The 12,880-nt window shown below is 47.3% G+C and overlaps 1 protein-coding gene across 3 annotated transcripts in view; it reads left to right on the forward strand.

Annotated features, from left to right (window-relative positions):
• Positions 1–12,880, forward strand: part of PRMT7 (protein arginine methyltransferase 7) — an 85,291-nt gene that overhangs the window by 34,816 nt on the left and 37,595 nt on the right. For all 3 annotated transcript variants that reach the window (XM_066584072.1, XM_066584074.1, XM_066584073.1), the window contains exons 10-12: positions 420–549; positions 1,569–1,652; positions 6,050–6,097. In XM_066584072.1, coding sequence (XP_066440169.1) covers positions 420–549; positions 1,569–1,652; positions 6,050–6,097 — 262 coding nt within the window. The remainder of the gene's footprint in view (positions 1–419; positions 550–1,568; positions 1,653–6,049; positions 6,098–12,880) is intronic.

The following is a 12,880-nucleotide window of genomic DNA, read 5'->3' on the forward strand; positions in this document are numbered from 1 at the left end:
GAACACAGCGGGACTGCAGCAGTGGATCGTGGTGGCAGACAAGGGGTACTGATCAGTCTTGGTTTTTTTAACAGTTACAGCTACTGGGGGAATATTAGTGTCTAATGGCACACTGTTCATTTCTGTCAGGAAGTGTGTGATGTTTGGCTCTGCTTCTTCCCCCTCTCTGGTCTAGAAATTAGGATTCAGTCCATCCTAATTACTATTCTGTTATTTGTGGGTTTATGTTTTCTGTGCTCTTTTGGTCTGGTAGGCTGATGGGTAGTTAAAATGCATATCTTCAATTAAATTTGTGTACAAAAATAGCCCTACTGTTTGTGCCTGATCCCCCTGGTGTAACACCTTCCTGTACCTGCTGCTTCTGGATGCAGTAATGGAATCATATGATCACCTGGATTCTGTCTCTAATAACATTACAGGACAGCAGATGGGAGTTTAACGGACAGTCCTGCCTGTCGCTGTGGCGCTCACATCACTTGGAACCGAGCACGATTTGGGGAATTAAATGATCAAAAAAGGATGGACAAGTACAAAGAAGCCTTAAAGACGGTGAGCTATTAACCCCTTCCTGACACATACAGCTATATATGTCTTTACTGCATATGCCCCTTGCAGTTAGAACATATATAGACGTCCACTGTATGTGCTGTGTATGCAGCAGGATTGAGAGCCAGGCCCGCTCCATACATGACAGGTATCAGCTAACTTTGACAGTCGACACTCACCTGCACCAGATGATGTTAACCCTTCAAATGCTGCTGTTAATTTTGACTGCAGTATTTAAATACCTTGAGTGCCCTCTTCCTACTCCCTCACCCAGGCTACATGTTAAAATACAGTATAATGCAATACCATAGTGTTGCATTATACCATATAAGCGATCGAATAATCTCAAGTTCAAGACCCATAAGGGAAAGAGAAAAAAGCTACAATCGGTAAAATAAAGACTTTAATTATTACTATTATTTTTTTAATTATTAAAATAAAAAAAGAACACACTCTCCCAGTCAACATATTCCAAAAATAAAAAAAATGTAAAAATTGATATCTAAGGTTCCAATTTATTAAAATATCACATTATTACGGTAATCCTGCATGATGAACACAGAATAACGCAATACCAGAATTGAGCTTTTTTGGTCACACTGTCTCCAAGACCTAATTCAATGAAAAACAATCAAAATGTCTTATATACCTCAGAAAGGTACTAATGAAAACTACAGGTCATCTAGCAAAAAACAAGCCCTCATACAGCTACATCAATAGAACATTTTTTTTAAAATTTATGATTTTTTTGAATATGGGAATGGCAGAATGACACCTGGACAGAGGAGCATCAATGACCATTGTTCATGAAAGTGTTAAGGAATTTTGTGTATATCTCTTCATAAATTTTGTGCTAACGGATTTCTGTTTAAGACTGGCATATGAACCACCAGTCCTAATAAATCTCCTTTCGTAAGTACAGCAGTTCTGATGTTATATTAGGTTTTTCTTTTCATTTAATTTACTGAAGAGCAAGAAGGGTTTTTTTGTTTTTCACATATGTGTATTAAATTCCTCTACAGATCTTGATGCCGAGCTCGGTGTGTTTGTGTGTGAGCGATAGCAGCCTATTGCCCATCCTGGCACATTCTGTTGGGGCTGCTCAGGTAATATTATTGTTTATTAGCTGAATGTATTTGATTTGTTAATCATTTTATAATCAACAGTCTGCCATCTAGATATACATTCTTGTTTGTCATGTTTTTAACAGTAAACCTACAAAATATATTTGGTAATACATTTTTTTAGCAGAGATCAAACAATGTTTCACTGATATGCGGTCTTGGTTGCCCCCTTAAAGAAAATGTACCATCAGGAAATACCTATTGTATAAATAAAGTATATTTCTTCGCCATGTCATTAGGGGACACAGCTGAAGACTGTGGGTAAAGCTACTGCCACTCGGAGGCAGACACTAAGCCAAAAAGTGTTAGCTCCTCCTACCATCTATATTCCTCCTGCAGGCACTAAGCTAATCAGTTTTAGCTTGGTGTCCTTAGGAGACAGATCTCTTCATTCTTCAGTCTTCAACTGTGACCTTCCGGTCTCTGGGAATACCAGGCTTGCACTAGACCTATTAACGCAGCGAGGAGGGTGAACAGAATGGGGTCACGCACTCTGTTGTTGGACCTACCCTTAGAAGGCAAGGAGGCATGGTCAATTATTAGTTTGACCTTGGCCTATCAGCCATAGTGGCCCACCATATCTTCTTCAAGCACAGGTGTGCTCCCTTTAAACTTGGAAAACTATGACCGTTCGTCACTGCATGAGCGTTCTGGGGCTGATGGTCTCCCCCTTCGAGGCGATTCTTTTTGGCCAATTTTACATGTGGCCTCTCCGGTGGGCAATCCTCTCTCTGTCGGACAAAACTGCAGACTCTAGATCAAGAAATCCACCTACCTCGTTAGCCTCAACGCTCTTTCCTTTGGTGGTTGGAATCTCCTCAGATCCATCTGGGGCATTCCTTTCTGAATATACTATACACTGGCAGGTGCTCCTCATTGACGTCGCCTCTTTGGCTGGGGGAAGGTGAAGTACACTGGAGAAATTAAAAGAACAAGGCACCTGGACCTTAAGGGATTCTGCTCTCCTGATCAACATCTTGGAACTTCAGACCATTTTCCTGTCACTTCAACACTTCGCACAACTAAAAGCTTTTGGGTCCAAACAGAAAATGTGATGGCCATCACGTACATAACTCATCAGGGCGGGACCTAGGGACCTGAAGCACAGCAATCATAGCAGAAACAGCGAAGATCTTAACATAAGCCAATGCTCATTTTCCAGCGCTTTTGGCAGTCCACATACCATGGGTGGTCAAGTGGATACCAGACTTTCTAAGCAGGGAAACATTTGACCCAGGAAAATGAGAGCTACATCCGGATGTCTTTCAAACTCCTTGTCAAAGATGGTCATTGAAGCTGAGAGCCTGAGGATTTGCGGAATCTGTTGTTCGGATAATGATGAAGGCTAGAAAACCATCCTCCTCGCGAGTTTACCATTGCATCTGGAAAACCTTTTTTCTCTGGTGCGACGAATGCGAATTTAATCCCAATATGTATTTCTCTCTATCCCTCCTCCAGGAGGGTCTGAACATGGGCTTGGGCATCAGCTCCCTAAAAAGTTCAGATGTCGACTCTGTCCTTACTTTTCCAACACCCCCAGGATTCCAAGTCAGCTGTCTGTACCATTTGGCAGAGGGTCTCTCATTCTGCACCCCATCCCCAAATACCATTGCCCTTTAGGACCTAAATCTGGTACTGCATGTACTACAATCTCACCCCTGCGCAACATCACAAGTTTCTTTTCTCTTCGGAAGGGGCCTTTCTAGTGACGATCACCTCCATCAGTTGGGTTTATGAACTAGCAGCCTTGTCTGCGAAACCTACACTCAGCCTTCCGTCAAGATAGGGTTATCCTGCGTCCCGTGCCCTCCTTCCTGCCTAAGGTGATGTCAGCCCTCCACATCAATGAAGACATAATTTTAACCTTCATTCCCAGTTCGATTCTAAGAACTTTTTGATAGCTCCCTCCTTGTTGGAGCATTCTCCTCGGAGTCACACATGGTTGTACTCTGTGTTATGGTTTAATGTTTTACACTGACTGTTTTGCCTTTTCATATCCTACTGTTTCCATACAAACTGATTAGCTTGGTGCCTGCAGGAGGGATAGAGCTGGTAGGAGGAGCTAACCCATTTAGGCTGAATGTCCACCTCCTAGTGGCAGTAGCTATACCCACGGTCCTTTAGGAAATTTTGGTGATTCAAATTTTTTTTTCATTTTAAATGTCACTATTAGGGATGAGCGAGCGTACTCGGATAAGCACTACTCGCTCGAGTAATTGGCATTATCCGAGTATCGCTGTGCTCGGGGCTAAAGATTCGGGTGCCGGCACGGAGCGGGGAGCTGCAGGGGAGAGCGGGGAGGAACGGAGGTAAGATCTTTCTCTCCTTCTCTCCCGCCCGCTCTCCCCTGCTCCCCGCTGCGACTCACCTGTCAGCCGCAGCGGCACCCGAATCTTTAGCCCCGAGCACAGCGATACTCGGATAAAGCAAATTACTCGAGCGAGTAGTGCTTATCCGAGTACGCTCGCTCATCTCTAGTCACTATATATATTTTAAAATCTTGCAGTTTTCATACTGACAACTAAGCCTAGTAATAGTCTGCCACTTCCTGTTCTGTAGAAAACTTTTCAGCAGTAATGTCATTATCATCTCAGGCCGGATTGCAGTGAGAGATAACACTTTTATAAATATAACACAGGATGCACCATTCACAATAGGTGATGGTCACAGCTTGCCACCTCCTCCCCATTCCTGCACAAAGACCTCTGCATAAGTCATGGAACATGTCTACAACACTGCCTGTAGAAGTCAATGTGTTACCTGCTGTCCTCGAGGCTGCTGTAAAGCATATCTTTTGTTAACTGCAGCTCAGGCAAGATGGCCTCCCCCATAGGCATGTACGGAAAATGTAATAAAGAAATTTACAATCTGAAAATAAACTGATTATAAAAATGGAGCATTTTTCGCTATCTGGTTTTGATTAGTAAACCATTTACAGGTAATACATTCCATTTAACAGCAACCCTTATAAGTGCAGTCTTGCTACCTATAACAAAAGTCTATAGTTTTAACCCCTTAGTGACCAGGCTTTTTTGCTTTTTTCCATTTTTGTTTTTTCCTACTCCCATTTAAAAAATCGTAGCTCCTTTATTTATCCATCGACGTCGCTGTATGAGGGCTTGTTTTTTTGCGGGACAAGTTGTATTTTTCAATGGCACTATTTATTGTACCATATAATGTACTGAAAAACTTTTAAAAAATTCTTAGCGGAGAGACATGGGAAAAAAAACCACATTCCACCATCTTTCGGTGCGTCCTGTTTCTACGGCGCACAAACTGCAACAAAAATGACCTGATATTTTTATTCTATGGGTCAGTATGATTACTACGATACCAAACTTATATATATTTTTTTTTTGTTGTTGTTGTAGTTGTATTTTTTTTTTAAAGATATTTATTTTTTTTCTATTATTTTCTGCGGTCATTTTGTGCACGCAATAACTTTTTTATTTTTCTGTCGACGTAGTTGTGCAAGGGCTCAATTTTTGCGGGATGTCCTGTAGTTTCCGATAGTATCAATTTGGAATACATACGACTTTTTGATCGCTTTTTATTGCATTTTTTCTGGAAGACAGGGTAACTAAAAAAGTGTATTTCTGGCATTCTTTTTTTTTTTTTCGTTCACCGTGCAGGAAAAATAATGCACTACTTTGATAGATCGGACTTTTACGGACGCGGCGATACCAAATACATATTTTTATTTTATGATTTAGATTTTTTAGTAATTGATATGGCAAAAGGGGGGTGATTTAAACTTTTATAACTTTTTTTTTTTTTTTACAATTTAAAAAACTTTATTGATTTTTTTTTTAACTTTACTTTGAAGTCCCCCTGGGGGACTTTAACATGCGATGCTTTGATCGCTCCTGCAGTATGACGTAATGCTATAGCATTACGTCATACTGCTTTTTTACATGCAGTCTATCAAGCCACCCTGTGTTATGGATAGCTTGATAGGCAGTCTGCTAAGGCAGCCCTGGGGCCATTCATTAGGCCCCGGCTGCCATGACACCTGCATGGATCCCCCGATCTCACTGCGGGGGGGGCCGTGCGGGGCCCCCAAACAGCGTTTGGGGGATTTAATTCTGACAGCGCCATTTAAAGGGTTAATAGCCGCAATCGGCCGAACGGCCGAGCACGGCTATTGCCCGCGGGTGTCAGCTGTAATAAACAGCTGACGCCCGCGCTGTATGGAGGGAGATAGCGGCGCTACCTCCCTCCATACACGTCCTGCAACAGCAGGACGTAAAAACACTATAGGGTGGTCACTAAGGGGTTAAAGTAAATCTGAAGTTTAGGAGTCTAGCAATAAATACTTTATACATGTAAAAAATGTAGCATTGCTGCATATCTTACATTACTGACATCTTTCTTTCCAGGTATTCACATTAGAACCTTCTTCTTTGGCTCATCAGCTCATGGACAAGGTGAGTTACAGGCATAGTGCATCACATATTGAATGTATGTAGGTGATTATATCCATTTCTCAGAGCTCATTTGTGGAATCCTATAACAGAAAGATAAAGTTGCACTATTAATCAATTAAGAAAACAATTAAACTGATGGGATTAGGCGCACATTACAAATCCAAGCCCTAACCCTAAATGGGATTACAGCGTTGGTGAAGATTGAAATGCAACATCATAACCATAAATGTGTTCTATGTGCTACATCTAAAGTGTCAGGAATCTATTTCCATCCAAATACATTGTTTCTGTTATTGTTTGCTAAGTTACCATCAATTTATTTGTGCCACAGATTAAGACTATAGGATTTAATAGTTTTGCCCAAGTAAAGTTTGGTAAACGTGAAACAAATTCTAAATATTCTTGGCTTTAAAATGAGTCCAGAACCTCCACTCTAATCCTGTTGTAGCTGGAGCTAGAGCCAGCTGAAGTGAGAGCTGCATGTACTGAATTTGTAGCTTTCACTTCAGCCTGTGTGAGGAGGAGAAGCGGCAGCAGGGCGAGAAGGACAGTGATGTGTGATTCTCCTGTGCCAGTGGATGGGTAACAGACTTGCTCGTCCGTATCATTGGGGGCCACAGCCTAGACCATGGGATATAGCCACTGCCCTAGGAGGCGACACTAAGCAAAAAAGTGTTAGCTCCTCCCCCCTGGCTATATCCCCCCAGCAGGCACTCAGCTAATTAGTCTTTTAGCTTAGTGTCTGCTAGGAGGCAGACGTCGCTATACACGGGAATCCGGGGAGTCGGGGCTTTTCCCTGACTCTACCGGCCTCCCGGGGGAGACGTAGGCAGGGGGTGTCTCCACCACTTCTGCGGCGTCTCACCCAGAGAAGAAAAAGGGGCCTGACCCTGCAATGCGCATAGGCGTCGGTTACCCGCCAGCCATAGGGCTCCCCCTCCCTGGAGTGGCGCACTTTCTGACCAGTGACGCATAGGGGAAAGCACTGCTGGAAACAGGCCGACGTGTGGACAGGCTGTGGCTTCCCTGACAGGACCAAGGTACCTTAGGAAGCGGACGTCCTTAATCGAGCAGAACGGGCAGCATCACAATGGCAGCGGCAGCAGCAGCTCTCCCAGCAGCAGGTGTAGGGGCACGGCATGCTAGCAGGACGCCGGGGCGCTGGCTGGGCAGGTCACTTCCGGGCGCGGCGCTCCGGGAGGCAGGGCGCCGACACTGGGCCGGAAAACGTCACTTCCGGGTCGCGGGCGGACTTCCGGGGCAAGCCACGCCCCCCTCCGACCACGGCAGACTTAAAAGAAGCAGCCAGGCAGAGGAATGGCCGCTCTCAGCAGCAAGACAGTCCCTTTGTCTAGCGCTACTGAGCCCAGCACTGTGCGCATCTCTCAGCACGCTGCATCCAGCGCTTACACGGCCCTGCAGACTTTTGGCTACAGAGTGAGCACCTGGACAGCAGCAGCACCTTCTGTAACGGGCACCAGCAGCTGTAGCAGCACCGCAGCAGTTCCTGCCACACACCTGCCAGTTCACCAACGCTACTATTTCCGTGAGGTGGACCCACCTCGACACCTGACGGTCTTCAAGCTTCAGGACCAGAGGCTCCAGCTGGATCAGGGGAACCGCTTAAACAGCTGCTAGACCGGGTAAGCCCTGCCAAGGCAGCACTTCGCGGTGTCTCCCCTCCCCTGTCCCCCCTGCAGGTACTCCTGTGGCAGTACATAGCATTCCCTCTCTCCTGAGGTTTTCTGTTTTGCCATGTCTGACCCTAGATCAGAGGGTTCCAGCCCGGCCAAGGGGAGAGTGAAGCATTACGCTTGCACATCTTGCAACGTTAAGTTTGCCTGCGGTCAAGTCGACCCCCGCTGCGCGAAGTGTACCACGGCACGCGCGGTTCCAGGGATCCCGGTGGCCCCCGCCGCCCCTGTGGAGCCAGGGCCCGAACCCCAATGGGCGAGGTCCTTGGCTGCTGCCGTTTCCGGCTTGGCCACATCTTCTGCGGCGATTTTACGCCGGTTAGAATCCAACTCGGAAGCTTCCTCTTCGGAATATGCGCGCGGGAGGGCACGCAAAAGAAGGAGGTCTCGCAGCAGCGAGGACGCCTCCTATAAATCTCGCCATACCAGGAGGTCGTCTAGACCTTCCAAGTCCAGGCGGTCCAGGGACTCTCATGGCTCCCATGAGTCCAGGGAGTCCGTCAATACTTATCACAGATCGAGGCATTCTTCGCGGTCCTGGTACTCTGCAAGACCAGCCCGGGCCCGCCATGACTTCCCCCGGGCATCGTGCTCACGGGCTTCTCAGGATACGGCCCAAACAGCGGGCGAGAGCAGTGGATCAGAAGACGACGAGCGCTCCTCAGTCTCGTCTGCGTCTTATCTGGATGACGAACAGGTTTCGCGGTTGGCGAGCCTAATGGACAGCCTAGTAATAGCTGTAAGAGAAACCCTCCAGGTAACGGAGGAACCAGCAGAGGCGATTCCTTCCACGGTGTCGTTTAGACAGCAGAGAAGATCGCGACAGGTCTTTCCAGACCATCAGGACTTTGCGGACGTCCTTAATAAAGAATGGCAGAACCCTGACAAAAAATTTAGGCAACCCGGGAAAACTTGGGAAGTTACATACCCATTCCCAGGGAGTCTGAAAAAGGGTTGGGCGGTACCCCCAGTAGTTGATCCGCCGGTGTCACGGCTATCTAGAGGCACAGCGTTGCCAACAGCCGAAGTGGCAACTCTGGCTAATCCTCAAGACAGAAAACTGGATACATTGACGAAATCAGTGTTTCAGGCTACGGGCACTGCCCTGCAGCCGATCTTCGCGGCCGCATGGGTCAGTAAAGCGTCGATAGCCTGGGCCAAACAGCTGCGGAAAGACATTCTGGCAGGCGCTCCACCTAGTGAACCACTTGAAGCAACAGACAGTATCATACAAGCGAACAAATTCGTATGCGCAGCAGAGCTAGATGCAGCTAAATTCGTGGCTCGAGCATCCGCCGCATCTGTCGCGGCAAGGCGAACCCTCTGGCTAAAGAGCTGGTCAGCCGATTCAGCGTCCAAAATGGTCCTAACAAAGTTACCCTTTGAGGGAAATAGACTTTTTGGACCCAAGTTAGATGACTTAATAAAGGACGCCACAGGCGGCAAAAGCACGTCATTGCCACAAATACCAACAAGAAAGGAAAAGGTTCCATTGAAGAGTAAACCGTTTTTTAGGTCCTTTCGGCGTTTTTCGTCCCGCCCTGGGTCAGGGCAGTGGTCCCAATCTAGGAGGGCCCCGACAGACGCAAGGAAGGGTCCAACCTTCAAGACGAGACAAGCATGGCGGTCTCGACCTGGAACATCTAAGGCGGCGAGATCAAAGAACGCGGCATGAGTCTCCGCCCCCACCCAGTGTCACCAGGGTGGTGCGTCAGAAACACTCTTTTCTCCTTAGGGAGAGCAACTATATACTATAAACTAAGTGAGGAGACTCAAATGGCCACGCACGCTCCTCTGGGTAATATGCAAATAAGGGAGATGGAATAACTCCTCCACAGTGCCACCTATTGAAAGGCAGCATTCCTTCAAGTCAAAGTCAGACTTTTTATACAAGTCTTGTTACAATGACTAGGAATTAAAAGCAAAGCCAGGGTGGGGGGCAGACTCTCTCAATTTCGGGAGACATGGTGGAGTCGCGTTAAAGACAAGTGGGTGCAGGAGATTGTGGCCTCCGGGTACGCAATTGAATTCGCGACTACCGCAGGATTCGTTTTGCAAGTCCAGAGTACCTGCCACCCCGGAAGGAGTAGCCAATCTACAATTGGCAGTGGAAAATATTCTGGCACAGGGGGTTGTAAAACCAGTGCGAGGGGCGCAAGAGAAGCAAGGGTTCTACTCAAATCTTTTTCTAGTGCCCAAAAAAGACGGCAGAGTCAGGCCAGTACTGGATTTAAGGAGACTAAATCAATTCATCAAAACAAAGCATTTCCGGATGGAGTCGATCACATCTGTGATAGCCTCCATGCAGCCGAGGGAATTTTTGTCCTCCATAGACATCAAGGACGCATACCTCCATATTCCGATTCGCGAAGCACACCAAAAATTCCTTCGTTTCGAGACGCAGGGAAGGCATTTTCAATTCACGGCTCTGCCATTCGGCCTGTCAACTTCCCCAAGGGTATTTACGAAAGTACTAGCAGCAGTGATGGCACTACTCCATGCAAAGGGTATAGCGGCCATACCATACCTGGACGATGTGCTAGTAAAAGCACCGTCACGGGACGGCAACATCAGGAGTTTACGCGTCACGATGGAAACTTTTGAAGAATTTGGCTGGATAATAAACCGCGACAAATCATGCCTAATACCAGCACAACGGCTGGAGTTCTTAGGCATGATATTCGACACCAGCCAGCACCGAGTTCTACTACCTCAAACAACAGTAGACAAGCTTCTTCACGGTGTTCGGTCTCTAATGCAGAAGAGAACGTTAACCATCAGACACTGTATGAGTATTCTGGGCCAGATGGTAGCAGCCTTCGAGGCGGTCCCCTTTGCCCAGTTCCGGTCAAGGATGCTTCAAGATCTGATATTGTCCCGCTGGAACAGGTCCACACTGACCCTGGAGCAACGAATCCGGATAACCCCTCAAGTTCAGGATGCGTTGAAGTGGTGGTTGAAACCTGGGAGGCTTCAGGTAGGACGGTCTTTGGGCCCAAAACGATGGGTAGTATGAACGACGGATGCCAGCCGCTTAGGCTGGGGCGGAACACTGAGGGGCCAGTCTGTTCAGGGAGTTTGGTCTCAGAGAGAAACAATGTTACACATCAACATCCTAGAATTACGGGCCATTTACCTGACTCTTCGGCACTTCGGGTACAGTCTCAAGAAGAAGGATGTGCGCATCCAGACGGACAACACCACAGCTGTGGCCTATGTCAGCCATCAAGGGGGCACACGGAGCACGTCGGTAATGGACGAGGTAGCTCGCATACTGACGTGGGCGGAGAATCATCTGAACTCAATATCAGCAGTCTACATTCCCGGAGTAGACAACTGCATGGCAGATTACCTAAGTTGGGAAACGGTGGATCCCGGCGAATGGACGTTACACCCAGAGGTATTCCGGACGATATGTCAAAAATGGGGCACGCCAGATGTGGACCTCATGGCGTCCAGACTGAATTACAAAATTCTTCCATTTGTGGCCCGAGCACGGGATCCGCAAGCATCGGCAACAGACGCACTGACCATCCCGTGGGGGGGATACAAACTCCTGTACGTGTTTCCACCAATCCCTCTCATTCCAAGAATCTTAGGAAGATCAAACAGGAAGGGCGACCAGCGATATTAATAGCGCCAGATTGGCCAAGAAGAAGCTGGTACGCGAGTATCATAGAAATGTTGACCGACGCACCATGGCACCTACCGGATTGAAGAGACCTGCTATCCCAAGGGCCTTTGCTACACCCAGATTCCAGGTCTCTACATTTGACAGCCTGGCCGTTGAGACCGAGGTGTTAAGAAGGAAAGGTTACTCGGAGAAGGTGATGCAAACAATTATACGGGCCAGGAAACCGGCCTCGTTGGCTATTTATTACAGAGTCTGGAAGCGTTTCTTCACCTGGTGTGAGGAGCGGCGAATGCAACCGATGCAATTCTCGGTGGCCAGAATACTGGCATTTCTACAATCGGGTCTCGAAATAGGATTAAGGGTAGGCTCGCTAAGGGGGCTGGTATCAGCACTGACGGTGTTGTTTCAGAGACCAATCGCAAGCAGAATGGCTGTGCGAACATTCCTGCAGGGAGTCGCCCATACGACACCCCCGTTGAAGCCACCGGTCCAAGCGTGGGATCTTAATCTCGTATTGGAGGCTATGACAGACCAACCGTTTGAACCGCTGAAAGAGATTCCTATGCGGCGACTGACCTGGAAGGTAATATTCCTGGTCGCTATTACCTCTATTCGTAGGGTCTCGAAACTGGCGGCCTTGTCTATACAGACCCCCTATATGACTTTCCACCAAGATAAAGTGGTACTGAGACCATCACCAGAATTTCTATCAAAAGTAGTCTCGGATTTCCACATCAATGAAGATATTGTCTTGCCTTCCTTCTGTCCAACGCCAGTACACAAGAGGGAAAAAACACTGCACCGCCTGGACTTGGTGAGGGCACTGAAAATTTATGTAAAAAGAACCAAAGAATTCCGTAAAACTGACACCCTCTTCGTGATTCCGGAGGGGCTCGGCAGCCTCAAAAGTCACCATATCTAAGTGGATAAGGTCCTTGATAACAGAGGCGTATCGCACCTCAGGATGCACGCCACCATTTCGGGTTACGGCCCACTCCAAACGGGTGGTAGGGGCCTCCTGGGCGGTCCGTCGCGGAGCCTCGGCGCTTCAGGTATGTAAGGCGGCCACCTGGACTTCCTTACATACGTTTTCAAAGTTTTATAAGGTCCACATATCTGCATCATCGGACGCTGCTCTCGGCCGGAAGATTTTGCAGGCGGCGGTCCATTGACCACACGGTCAAACTTGTAAATGCCCACCCAATATATATATTTTCGGGACTGCTTGTGGACGTCCCATGGTCTAGGCTGTGGCCCCCAATGATACGGACGAGAAACAGATATTTTTGGTATAACTTACCGTAAAATCTCTTTCTCGTCACGTTCATTGGAGGCCACAGCACCCACCCCTTGTTTATTTAAGCGGTTGCTGGAACTTTCTGGTCTTTGGTCACTGTTTGGTAGAAAATTATGCCAAAACATGGTATTTTGGTATGTATAAAACATAATATGTAT

This window comes from Eleutherodactylus coqui, chromosome 11 (assembly GCF_035609145.1).
Source record: "Eleutherodactylus coqui strain aEleCoq1 chromosome 11, aEleCoq1.hap1, whole genome shotgun sequence".
In the NCBI taxonomy this organism is placed as follows: Eukaryota; Metazoa; Chordata; class Amphibia; order Anura; family Eleutherodactylidae; genus Eleutherodactylus; species Eleutherodactylus coqui.